The 12,314-nt window shown below is 58.2% G+C and overlaps 3 protein-coding genes across 10 annotated transcripts; all 3 read left to right on the top strand.

Annotated features, from left to right (window-relative positions):
* Positions 1 to 82: 82 nt before the first annotated feature.
* Positions 83 to 3,025, top strand: trim16 (tripartite motif containing 16). Its single transcript, XM_088359387.1, has 7 exons — positions 83 to 302; positions 618 to 982; positions 1,083 to 1,412; positions 1,474 to 1,645; positions 1,880 to 1,975; positions 2,065 to 2,439; positions 2,505 to 3,025. Exons 1-7 carry the CDS (start codon positions 179 to 181, stop codon positions 2,726 to 2,728), a joined length of 1,686 nt encoding a protein of 561 aa, XP_088215513.1. The 5' UTR covers positions 83 to 178; the 3' UTR covers positions 2,729 to 3,025.
* A 442-nt stretch (positions 3,026 to 3,467) lies between these two features.
* Positions 3,468 to 6,160, top strand: tvp23b (trans-golgi network vesicle protein 23 homolog B (S. cerevisiae)). Of its 2 annotated transcripts, none has more exons than XM_088359392.1 (7): positions 3,468 to 3,574; positions 3,939 to 4,021; positions 4,096 to 4,240; positions 4,402 to 4,491; positions 4,566 to 4,691; positions 4,959 to 5,087; positions 6,063 to 6,160. In XM_088359392.1, the coding sequence occupies exons 1-7, from the start codon at positions 3,563 to 3,565 to the stop codon at positions 6,075 to 6,077; spliced, it is 600 nt and encodes a 199-aa protein (XP_088215518.1). In that variant the 5' UTR covers positions 3,468 to 3,562; the 3' UTR covers positions 6,078 to 6,160. The 2 variants fall into 2 exon arrangements, with proteins under 2 accessions (XP_088215518.1, XP_088215517.1); XM_088359391.1 differs by lacking the exon at positions 6,063 to 6,160 and adding an exon at positions 5,180 to 5,447 and having other exon boundaries at positions 3,498 to 3,574.
* Positions 6,017 to 11,716, top strand: exoc7 (exocyst complex component 7). 7 transcript variants are annotated; one of them, XM_088359372.1, is made up of 21 exons: positions 6,017 to 6,159; positions 6,319 to 6,384; positions 6,477 to 6,661; positions 6,748 to 6,853; positions 6,937 to 7,162; positions 7,352 to 7,519; positions 7,998 to 8,090; positions 8,714 to 8,782; positions 9,283 to 9,428; positions 9,495 to 9,647; positions 9,749 to 9,847; positions 9,949 to 10,011; positions 10,082 to 10,148; positions 10,400 to 10,438; positions 10,553 to 10,618; positions 10,685 to 10,805; positions 10,897 to 10,992; positions 11,116 to 11,179; positions 11,258 to 11,299; positions 11,361 to 11,494; positions 11,568 to 11,716. In XM_088359372.1, the coding sequence occupies exons 1-21, from the start codon at positions 6,100 to 6,102 to the stop codon at positions 11,668 to 11,670; spliced, it is 2,166 nt and encodes a 721-aa protein (XP_088215498.1). In that variant the 5' UTR covers positions 6,017 to 6,099; the 3' UTR covers positions 11,671 to 11,716. The 7 variants fall into 7 exon arrangements, with proteins under 7 accessions (XP_088215498.1, XP_088215501.1, XP_088215500.1 ...); XM_088359375.1 differs by lacking the exon at positions 7,998 to 8,090; XM_088359374.1 differs by lacking the exon at positions 8,714 to 8,782.
* The last annotated feature ends 598 nt before the right edge of the window (positions 11,717 to 12,314 follow it).

Below are 12,314 nucleotides of genomic sequence, written 5' to 3'. Positions count from 1 at the left end.
TGGCAGCCGCTCTGGGGCCCCGCCCGCCCGTCCGTCCGTCCGGGAGCCAAAGGGGCCGGGCTCCCCCCCTTTTGCGAGTGACGTCTTTGAGGTGTGGCCGCTTCTCCGCTCCTTTCTTCGCGTCAGCTGAGCCCTCATACGAGGAAGTGTGAGACGGACGAGCTGCTCGTCTGGCGACATGGAACCCGCGCAAGAGGAGCCCCGGCAGCGCGACGCCGTCCCTGTCCCTGAACAAGGAGCGGGCCAGGAAGAGCCCCAAGTCGCCCCGGAAGAAGGAGAAGGCGCTCCTCACGACGACTCGGGTGAGCGCGAGGGAGGAAGAGCGTTTGTGTTGACGCGCAGCCAAAGAGCTCCGCCGACGCGTGCATGCGCTCGTGTTCGTGCACAACTTTGCGCGAGCAACTCTTCTCATGAGCCGGCCGCGCTCGTTTTCCGCCACTGCACGCGTGTTCACTGCGGCACAACAACTGGGAGACAAAAGGGCACGCACACGAGTGGTCGCACGACTTGACGTGAACCGGTCCAATTGGACGACGTCAATCGCAGGACGACTGTCTAAAGCATGGGTAGGCAAATCTGCGTCACAACTGCTTGCTCGTTCGTCCCTGTTTTGGCAGAGGGGGGCAAGAAGGAGGAGGAGGCAGGGGACCAGGACCAAGACCAAGACCAAGTGGCGGGCGAGGACGCCGTGGTGTGCGACTCGTGCATGGAGCGTCCGCGGCGGGCGCTCAAGTCGTGCCTGACGTGTTTGGTGTCGTACTGCGAGGCGCACCTGCGGCCGCACCTGGAGAACGCCAAGTTCCAGCAGCATCGGCTGGTGGCGCCGCTGCGCGACATCGAGCGCCGCACCTGCGAGAGCCACAAGTGGCCGCTGGAGCTCTTCTGCCGCGCCGACGCCCGCTGCCTGTGCCGCGACTGCCTGGCCGACGACCACCGCGGCCACGACGCCGTCCCCGTGGCGCAGGCCCGACGCCAGCTGGAGGCAAGTGGCCCCCAAAAGCGCGTCTTCAAAGGGGAGTTTCCGGCCGACGGCTCGCTCGGCCTCCGACCTTCACGGCCCGCCGCCTCGTGTCTGTCCTCAGAGGGAGCTGAAGGACAAACGCGGCGAGATGACCAAAACGGTGACAGCGGCGGAGAACGCCATAGACAAGCTGCAGCTCAACGCCGTGTCCATCCAGAACTCGGTGACCCAGGTGCGGGACGTGGTCAGGGCCCAGTTTGAGCAGCTGCGGGCGGCGGCCGAGAAGGCGGAGAAGCAGGTGAGCGACATCCTGGAGGTGGAGGAGAAGCAGGCGCTGGGCCAGGCCGAGGGCATCCGCGCCCACCTGGAGCAAAGGTGCGGCGAGCTTAACAAGACGCGGGCGCAGATGGACAAGCTCTCCCGCCACAAGAACGACGTCGACTTCCTACAGGTGACCCCCCCCGGGTGATGCTCGCTGGAAGGAAGCGGGCAACAACTCTGCGTGTCTCCAGGAGTACTGCGAGTGGAAGGAGGAGGCGTCGGACATCTCGCTGCCCGGCGTCTACATCGGCCTGATGGACGGCCTCGAGGCGCTGAGCCGCGTCATCGCCGAGGCCACGCAGGAGCTGTGCCACACGCTGGCCACGTCCTTCGTGGACAAGGTCAAGGAGACCTGCAACGCCGGTGAGTGGAAAACAAGCGGCGAAAGGCTTTCCACCCGTTTGGAAGTCGGGAAGGAGGCAGCCTGAACCTCAGCGGGCGTGTTCCGACAGGGCCGGTGGAATGTCGCGCCTGCGTGTCAGCGGCCAAGCGTTTGCCATGAGCGCAATTTGTCCAACTGCAGTTGGAGTGCTTGAATTTCTATTTGAAGAAAAAAAAGAGGGCAACCTTAACCGCGTGAGCGGGCTTCCTTTTCAGACAAGGTGGGCATCAAGACCACGGTCCAGACCACGGTGGCGGCCAGGCACAGCAGCAGCCTCCCCCAGCCCGTCACGCGAGCCGACTTCCTCAAGTGTAAATAAAAGAGGCGTCTCGGCCTGGCCCGGCCCGGCCTGGCCCGGGCCGGCCGCTCGGCAATTTTTCTATTTTTCCCCGTCACGCAGACGGCGCTCAGGTGAGCTTGGACCCCGACACGGCTCACGTCTTCCTGCGTCTGACCGAGGACAACCGCAAGGTGACCAACACCACGCCCTGGCAGCATCCCTACCCCGACCTCCCCGAGCGCTTCCAGGACTGGCGGCAGGTGCTGGCGGCCGAGAGCTTCTACCTGGGCCGCCATTACTTTGAGGCGGACGTCGGCGGCGAGGGCACGCACGTGGGCCTCACCTACAAGAGTATCCAGCGCAAGGGCGGCGACAGCAGCGGCTGCATCAGCGCCAACAACTTCTCCTGGTGCCTGCACTGGAACGGCCGCAGCTTCTCCGCCTGGCACAGCGGCGTGGAGACGCCCCTCGCCGTGGCCAAGTTCACCCGAATCGGTCCGTACACTCGCTCCAATTTTGCCTTTGTCCTGGCTTTGCCGGCTAAAGGCGTGTCTCCGCAGGCGTGTACGTGGACTCGGCCGGAGGCCTCCTGGCCTTCTACGGCGTGGACCAAACCATGACGCTCATCCACCGCTACGAGGCCGAGTTCCTGGAGCCCCTCTATCCCGCCTTCTGGTTGCCCAAGAAGGAGAACGTGGTGCTTCTGGTGCCGCCCGGCGAGCCCTTGCCACTCAAGAGCCCCTCTCTGCCCTCGTCCCCCACAAACGGCGTCCCTCTTCCGTGACGGCCGAGACGGGAGGGCCGCGGCGGCGGCGGCGTCTCTTCCTCGCTCGCTCGATGGAGCGTGCGCACGTGCACAATTGCCGAGAACACGCGTGCGTCCGCGCACAAACCTTCAGATACATCAAGCTCCAGAAATAAAGTTCCAATGCACATTTGCAGAGTTTACGTGTCCGCTGAGGTGCCTGTTTGACATCAACCCATCGAAAAGTCCTCTCTTCCAAACATATCGTATTTATTTTTAGCTCAAGATGACGTTGAATGACTGAAAATGATTCCAATAAAAATGATACAGCAGGGATTTCCTTCTTTTTTAATATGTGCACTTAACTTTCAAATGTGGCCAAAAGTTATCAAATGAATCATAGAGACGTGGCAAAAGACAATCAGGCGTTGGTTCCTCTTCCGAACCGATTCGAGGTTCACGTGCGTGCAGGAGCCCAATCGATTGTCCAAATCTTACAACGTCAAAACAATCGTTTTCTACGGAAAGATTTTGTCGTGTCATTTCCAAATATTATTTGACATTTTCATTGACTTCTTGCATTGAGTCCAATGTGCCTATTCATTCTTTTATTTGATATATTTGTTGCGATTGTAAATTGCATTTGTTTAACGAAGTGATCTGAAAACGTCATGAAGTGTTCGTGTATCAATCTGTCAAAGCAGGCGTTTGAATGGGAACGGAATAACAACTCTTGACTTTTGTTGGGCGTCGAGTCCGTGTGATTCCCGCGGAGGTCACGTGACTTTAGCCGAGCGGATCACGTGAGCACGCCGACCGGTGACGTATCTTTCAACTCGCACGTCAGCAGGAAGTGTTCGCTCAAGCGTCGACATGCTAGCAGGGGTAAGTGAGCCAGCCTTTCTTTGCGCATATCCAAAGGCAACTTTTCGTGCGTTTTCGATGAAAAGCGACGGTTGAAGATCATTTCCTAACTCGCGAATGCACCTTCAACATATTGAGAAGAAGCGAGTTGGCTTGCTGAACGTCACGGCACACACTTGAAACGGTGTGGTGTGGTCAATGCTATTGTCGAAGCCTTTATGCTTGATCGCTTTTTGAACCAATAAGAAAAGCAAACGTTGAGCCGTTCAACTCGGAGCTTTCGTGATGAAGTAGCCCCAAAACGAGAAGCCCCTCATGTGGAAGTGCCGAGGCAAGTTTGTGAAGTTGAGCTCATGTGTGCCTTTCGTCCTCGTCACCCCTTCAGGAGAACAACGATGAAGATGTTGCTCTGTTTGACGCCGAGGAGGACGCTGCCGGACGGAGGTTGTCCAAGAAGACCAACATCAAGTCGGTCAATTTGCTCGGTCGAGATGACGGAGTGGCATTTTGCGCATTGAGCCTGATGACGACAATGATTGCAGGCACCCGGTGGCGTCCTTCTTCCACCTGTTCTTCAGGGTCAGTGCCATCTTGGTGTACTTGCTGTGCGAGAGGATCAGTGACGGCTCCATCGGCGGGATGGTGACCATCATCCTTCTGCTCTCCTGCGACTTCTGGACCGTCAAGGTGGGCGTGTCCGCGTGGGGGGTTGCTGCGTGACTTTGTGTGTCTCAGTTGTCGGCGTCTTTGACGACCGCTCCGAATCGGTATCGTCTCGGCCCTGAAGAAAATGTCTGTTAGCACCCACTGTCGACCCCGGCTCAATCCTTCCTGTTGTGGCGCCGCAGAACATCAGCGGGCGTCTGATGGTGGCGCTGCGGTGGTGGAACAAAGTGGACCAGGACGGCCAAAGCCACTGGGTGTTTGAGGCGCGCAAGGTGACGTGATGGCACGGCATGGCACGCGCCCCCCCCCCACCGCCTGCAGACCAAAACGTTTTGCTTTTGTTCAGGGGCCGAGAAAAAAGCAGAGCTCCAACTCAGAATCGCGCATCTTCTGGCTGGGTCTGATCGTGTGCCCGCTCGTGTGGGCGATCTTCGCCTTCAGCGCCCTCTTTCATCTCAACATCAAGTGGCTGGTGAGGCTGCCGCCAAGGGGGCTTGGGTTTTCTTTGTCGTCTTCTCAGCATTTGCCCGCTGCGGAGTGAGCGTGAACGCCGCTGCCGCACTCGCCTGCGAAGGCCTCACTGCTGACATCTTTACCTCTTCCCAATGTCCCATTTCCACCTTTGTTGAGAGTTGCCTTGGCAAATGCCACCTCTGGACTCGCAATTCTTTGTTGAATTCTTGCCGAGGCGGCGGCGGCGGCGTAACTGTGGCAATGTGCTTGTCCCACGCGTATGCAGCCTGTGGTGGTGATGGGCCTGGTGCTGCAAGGGGCCAACCTCTACGGATACGTCAGGTGTAAAGTGGGAGGGAAGACCGACTTCAAAAACATGGCCACCAACTACTTGGGCAGGCAGTTTCTCAAGCAGGTGATTGTTGAAGCCTTTGTTTTTTCCCATTCAGTCAAAACACATTTTTCCCGCCAGGAAAAAGTGACTCGTCTTTGTGTTTTTCACCTCAGACTCTATCCAAAGAGGAAGAATCTTAACGTGCGTGCAGTAGCTCTTCTGCTTCAACGGTGCATTTCATCACAATTGGGGCACACTTTTAGTTCAGTTTTTTGTTTTTTTTTGCGGTTGTTGGTCTGTGTGACTTGTCTTGGGTGATGGTCGTTGTGCTTTTATTTCTGTCTGCCTCCCTCCCTCAACGCTTCAGTTTGTACGATCAAGTTGCCATGTAGACCAGGACATTATTTATGTATAAATAAATTTACAAAAACTGCAGAAACATTTCAGGACTTGTTTTTATCCAAATCGTAGAGATTCGTCAAACCGAATTGAGTTGTTCGTGTACACTACAGCAGTAACGAGTCATCATCCGCAGCACTAGCGTCCCCATGTGGACGAGTTGGTCGCTGCATTCATGACGGCCACTAAAAGATTTTACGATCGCATTTGAATCGCTTTTGCAATAAAGCTGCGCCAGAGTCAAATCAAATCTACCAATTGACGCAAGAGTGACACTATTTCAAACGTAAGGGCGAGCTCGAAGTGTTTCCTGTCGGAAGAACACTTGCCCTTTCGAAATAAAAGTTAAATCGTAAACTGACACGACTCCAAATGCGAATAGAAATACTGCAGCACTGATTGTGTCCAAAATGGTTTTCACTTCCACCTGAAATCGAGCACTAGTTTGACATAAGCAGGCGGGCGGGCGTGCGGGCGTGCGGGCGTGCGGGCAGCCAATCTTAGGTTTCAGAAAGTCGAAGGTGGTGTTTTACTTTGAAGTCAGATCCGGAAGTGTCTAAAGCCACAGCGAGCCGGAGCGCCTGTCCTCTCGCGACGCAATCTTCCGGTTGAGTTTAGTCATCGAAATGGACTAGTTTGTTGCTTGTTACTCGACAGGTGGGCGTCCTTTGACGGCGGGCGGCTTGTCGCCAAGATGATCCCAACCGAGGATGCGTCGGCCAGGAAGAAAGAAATTGAGGAGAAACTCAAGCAGGTCAGGCTAGCCTCGCCTCGCCTCTTGCTCGCACCCAAACAGACGTCTGTCCGCTGTCGCTGTCTGTGGCTGTTTCTTTCTCTCTCTGTATATTGTATTTTCTCGGCCGTTTGATTTGACCCGCAAAAGTGACGTGACATCTTGTGTCTGCTTGGACAGGAACAAGAGACTCTTTCGTTCATCCGCGAGAACCTGGAGAAGAGTGATCAGCTGACCAATGGAATGGTCAGACGCGCAAATGATCACAACACACTCTAGCTTCATGTTTTGATGTATGCATTGCTTGTGCGCTGCACGTGTGCGTGTGCTTTTGACAGGTGTCCATCCTGTCGTCGTTTGAGAGTCGCCTGATGCAGCTGGAGAACTCCATCATTCCCGTGCACAAGCAGACGGAGAATTTACAGCGTCTGCAGGACAACGTGGACAAGACGCTGTCCTGCATGGACCACGTCATCAGCTACTACCATGTGGCCAAGGACACGGACCGCATCATCAGGGAAGGGTGAGGGCAGGGCAGGGCAGAGGATGGGGCTCTCACCGACGGGGTCCTAATGTTGCCCGCCCGCCGCCGCCGCCTTTGCGTGCCAGACCGACGGGGCGCCTGGACGAGTATCTGGCCTGCGTCGCCAAGATCCAGAAGGCCGTGGAGTACTTCCAGGACAACAATCCCGACAGCCCCGAACTCAACACTGTGGTACGAGCCGCTCTGCAGTCGCGGGCCTCGAGCGAAGCCGGGAATGTGGCGTTCACCTCGCGACTGGAATGCGCCCGCTGCAGAAAGGGCTTTTCGAGAAGGGCAAGGAGCTCCTAGAGGCGGAGTTCCGCAGCCTGCTGACCCGCTACAGCAAGCCAGTGCCGCCCGTCCTCATCCTGGACGCCATCGGCGCGGCTGACGACGAGCTGGAGCTGCAGGAGGACGTGGTCCTGGAGCACCTGCCCCAAGCCGTCCTCCACGACATCATCTGCATCGGCGGTTGGCTGGTGGAATACGGACGCAATCAAGGTCGGGTGCAAGCGCTGCCGTCCGCTTTTGCCCCCTCATCCCGTCCCTCCGCTGAAAAAAGAAACGAGGCAATTGGCCCTTTGCCAAACTTGGATTGTGCCCGCAAAACGGCTGGCCAGCGTGCCAGCATGCCGGCGTGCGGTCTGTTTCTCGTCTTGGCTGACTCCGCTTTTGTTTTGTGTCTGGCAGATTTCATGACGGTGTACTTCCAGATCCGCTCCAGCCAGCTGGACCGCTCCATCAAAGGCCTGAAGGAGCACTTGCGCAAGAACAGCGCGTCCTCGGCCGTCCTCTACTCGCCCGCTGTCCAGGCCAAGCGCAAGGACACGCCCACCAAGAAGATTCCCAGGCGGCCCGGTAAGGTGCCGCTCGGCGTGTTAGCCTAATTGGATGTGGTGTGGCGGGGCTGGCGGCACGAGGAGGGCAAAGTGTGTCAAGGGAGCTCAACAACGGGTGTGCGCCAATGAGGCTGCATTCTGTCCAATTGGATTGAAACAGGCAGCGGCGGCGGCGACGGCGGCGGCAGCGGCTCCCCGTGATGCCCGCCTGCTGAAAGCGAGAGGCCCTTTTTCCCACGTCGCTCCTCTCGACCGCAGCGCGCTTTGCCACATCCGATATGGCGTACCTGCGCCTGCTTGTTGCTAGCGTTGGCCTTGCGTCTTGCCGCGGTGGCATGCCGTCTTTGCCGTCCGTCTTTGCCGTCCGTCTTTGCCCGTCTTTGGTTTGTGCCTGTCTCGTTGATCTCTGACCGGGCGGCTGTGCTTTCTCTACTTGCGGCTGTCGGGACCCTCCTGACCTTGCTCCCCCCCTCCTCCTCCTGCTCTCGGGGTGCCAGGAACCATTCGCAAGGCTCAGAACCTTCTGAAACAGTACTCACAGCACGGGCTGGATGGCAAAAAGGGGGGGTCCAACCTGGCACCTCTGGAAGGTAACTGGCGCCTGCCCGCCTGTGGCCTGCCTGTGGCCTGCCTGTGGCCCGCCTGTGGCCCGCCTGTGGCCCGCCTGTGGCCCGCCTGTGGCCCGCCTACGGCCCGCCTACGGCCCGCCTGCGGCCTGTGGCCAGCCTGCGGCCCGCACGCGACCCGCACGCGACCCGCACGCGACCCGCACGCGACCCGCACGTTTCGCTTCCTTCTCCTTGTGCTGGCGTCGGGGCGTGACGACGGCGCTCGTAACGGAGCCCCTTTGGACTCTCCGGTCTCCAGGCCAGCGCCTCTTTTGTTCCTCCCCTTCCCACTTGCCGGTCCTGTTTTCTCCTGCCCGCCTCTTTTCCTCCTCCTCCACCTGTTCCCCCGTCTTGTCGTCCCCTCCTCTTGCCGCCTGCCCTTTTCCTTGGCCGTCGCGGTCCCTTCTTTGCGCTCTGGCTCCTGATTGGCGCCTGCCTCCATCTTGCTCTTTGTTGCGCCAAGCGAAGGGGTCTCCCGTTGCTGTTGCGACGCGCGTCCCCGTTCGCCCTTCCCTCCGGCGGCCGGGTGCTCGGTGGCGGGGCGCTGTCCACTTTAGTTTGGCCCCCGGGACCTCGTCGCGGTCTGACGAGGTCCGTCTCGGCAGGTTCCGATCACGACCCGCGGGTCAGGTTCATCTCAGAGGCTCTGGCCGACAAGCACGGCGGCCCCCCAGGTGAGTTGCGAGAGCACCCGGCTGGCCCTTTGCGGCTGCATGAAAACAGAGAGAGCAAAAGCATTCCTTCCTCTGAATTATTGCACAGGAGAAGAATTGCTTTTCGCAATGCACGACTCACTTTTGTAACTTTTTCATCTGTATTCCACTCTGTAACGCGAGCGGCCATAAAGATAGTCCCGCTCTCGTCAACGTGCGACGCAAATGACGAGGGTCGAGTCCGAGCGACCGGCAAAAAGGCAACTCTGACAAAACGTTTGAGCTCCGGTCGCGCGGGCTCCATTGCAATGATCCGACTTTGCTTGAACGCGTACGTCGACGGAGCGCTCGTCCGTTGGCACAACGCAAAGAAAAGCGTTAACGAGGAGATGGCCGTGCTTTTGCGAGGCGGCGGCCCACTGGCGTCGGTCTGGCGCGTGCTGGCCCGCTGGCGTCGTCCTGGCGCGTGCTGGCTAAAATGCAGCCATGCGTTCGCTCGCTCGCGCGTGCTCCCTCCCCAGGCAAAGACGAGGGTCTGGACGCGGAGATGGACGCGTACGTCCACTGCATCAGCGCCTTCGTCAAGCTGGCGCAGAGCGAGTATGCCCTCCTCAGCGACATCATCCCCGAGCACCACCAGAAGAAGACCTTCGACTCCCTCATACAGGTAGGCCCGGGCCGGGTTAGTGGCGCTCGAGTACCTTGGCTCCCACGCTAAGCCCGAGTACGGCAGGAAGCGCTGGACAACGTGATGCTGGAGGGCGACGGCATCGTGGGCGCCGCCCGCCGCGCCATCCTGCGCCACGACTACTCGGCCGTGCTCGCCATCTTCCCCGTCCTCAGACACCTGAAGATCAACAAGGCCGACTTTGACGCCACGCTGCAGGTAGGTCGGGCGTTCGGGGACCCGGACCGACGTGGGCTGACGCGCTCTCTCTCTTTCTCTCTCTCTCTCTCTCTCTCTCTCGCTCCCGTTTGCCTGTGGAGGGGACGGCGGCGAGCACCAAGAACAAGCTGCCGGCGCTCATCGCATCCATGGAGAGCATCGGCGCCAAAGCGCTGGAGGAGTTCGCCGACAGCATTAAGGCACAAAGTCGCCGTTGTCAGTCCTCCTGGTCTATGTTCCCCCTGCCCCTGCTCCTTATTGTCCTCCCGCGCTTGAGCGCCTCATCTGGGCGTGTCCTCAGAACGATCCCGACAAGGAGTACAACATGCCCAAGGACGGCACGGTGCACGAGCTGACCAGCAACGTAAGCCGAACCTTTGACCCCTTTGAGGCCATTCCTCCCTGGATGACTGACTCTTTGGCTCCCCCTGCAGGCCATCCTCTTCCTCCAGCAGCTTCTGGACTTCCACGAGACGGCCGGAGCCATGCTGGCCTCGCAAGGTAGGCGCCGTGGCTCCTGCGCGAATGCCTGGGTGAATGCCTGGGTGAAAACCTTCTCCACATCCCTCCCTCCCTCCATCCATCCATCCATCCATCCACCCACTCACCCTGACATGGCCATGTCATGTCTCTCTGCTTGTCCTGTTGCATAACACTCCCTGTGTCGCCCTTGCCCATGTTTCTACGTCCTGTACACTAACTTCTTCTTCTTCTTCTGCTTGTCTGTTGGGTCGCCCCACCCTTTTTTTTAGTCCTGGGGGACACTTACAATATCCCTTTAGACCCCCGAGGTAAGCACACATCCCAGAGGCTTGTCATGGTTCTGCAGCAACATGGATTTGGGCTCAAGAAGTCAATGTTCGTGCAGCAGCCGTAACACCAATGTGTGCGTGTGTGTTTTTCAGAGTCCACTTCTTCATCCAGCAGCTACACGTCGGACTTCAACAAGCGTCTCCTCAGCACCTATATCTGTACGTACGTACGCACGCACGCACGTGCGCGCACACAACCTGTCCAGCGCGTTTGTGTGCGTTTAGGTAAAGTCCTGGGGAACCTTCAGCTGAACCTGCTCAGCAAGTCCAAAGTGTACGAGGATTCGGCCCTCAGCGCCATCTTCCTTCACAACAACTACAACTACATCCTCAAGTCTCTGGAGAAGTCAGCACACGCGCACGAACGAACGAACGCACGCACGAACGAACGAGTGTCTCGTGGGGCCGGCCACTTATGTGCATGCGTGCGTTCGAAGGTCGGAGCTGATCCAGTTGGTGACGGTGACTCAGAAGCGAGCTGAGGGCTCCTACCGAGAACTCATTGAGCAACAAATTCACCTTTACCAACGCAGGTACTCGTCACCCTCTCGTTCATCTTCTGCTGCTCCGTCCTCTGGCGTCTTCCTATTTGTCATCTTCTGCTGCTGCTCTCTGGCGTCTTCCTATTCGTCCTCCCCGTCGTCTCTCCTTCTCAGTTGGCTGAAAGTGACGGAGCACCTGAGCGAGCGGAACCTTCCCACCCTCCAGCCGGGCGCCAAGGTGGGGCCGCCCTCCGTCTCCTGGCCTCTCGATACTGCGTTGCCATGGTAACCCCACCCCCACCCCTTCTTCTTTCAGCTCAAAGACAAAGAACGGCAGGTCATCAAGGACAAGTTCAAGGTGGGTACAGTGAGCAGACTCCAGCGTCAGTGCATGCGTGTGAGACGTGGGCGTGTGGCAGGGCTTCAACGAGGGCCTGGAGGAGCTGTGCAAGATCCACAAGGGTTGGGCCGTTCCCGACAAGGAGCAGCGGGACTTCATTCGACTGGCTCAGAAGAGAGCTGTCACGCACGCCTACACCGGCTTCCTGCACAGGTGCACGCACGCACGTTGCAGGCTTTGTTTACACTCTCATGTGAACATTTGCTGCGGGATCCTCGGGTTGCAGGTGCGCCAACCTGCCGTTCACCAAGAATCCGGAGAAGTACCACAAGTACCGTCCGGAAGAGGTGGAGGACATGATCGACAGGCTCTTCGACACCTCAGCTTGATCCGTCGCCTGTAGCGTGTTCAATAAATCAACAAAGAGTCAATGTGTCCCTTGCGTCCTTTGGATTTTTTTTCTGCCTTTTGCAGAAGAGAAGAGAGCAAAAAAAAATGGACAACATAATGCCATCGTTTGGACGAACGCAATAGCTACGCCAAACGCACTGAAATCTATCTCGTAAAGGCTCATGGGGCAGTTGGTAGCTGGCTGACTGACTGACTGGCTGGCTCACGGGAGGGAGGGAGGGAGGGAAGGCCTTACGACCCACATAGAAAGGTGGCCCTCACGACCCACATAGAAAGGTGGCCCTCACGACCCACATAGAAAGGTGGCCACCACGACCCACATAGAAAGGTGGCCCTCACGACCCACATAGAAAGGTGGCCACGCCTGTCGACCTTGATGCAAGCAGCATCAAATAGAAGCCCGAGGAGACGCTGACCAAATCAGCGGCTGCGACTGCGGCTGCGGCTGCGGCTGCTCAACATGCGTCAACAGGCCCCTCTGCGCCCCCTTCTGGCAGGCGGAGGAACTCGTCGCTCCGTGTGTGCGCACACCTGCGTTTGGGGAAGAGGAAATAAACAGGATCTAAACGTCCCACAACATCCTCGATGACGCTCTCATCAAAAACATGCACACTTTAACCCA

This window comes from Syngnathus floridae, chromosome 18 (genome assembly GCF_059516105.1).
Source record: "Syngnathus floridae isolate MCC-2025c chromosome 18, RoL_Sflo_1.0, whole genome shotgun sequence".
Classification (NCBI taxonomy): domain Eukaryota; kingdom Metazoa; phylum Chordata; class Actinopteri; order Syngnathiformes; family Syngnathidae; genus Syngnathus; species Syngnathus floridae.
This window is presented reverse-complemented; position numbering and strand designations above follow the sequence as displayed.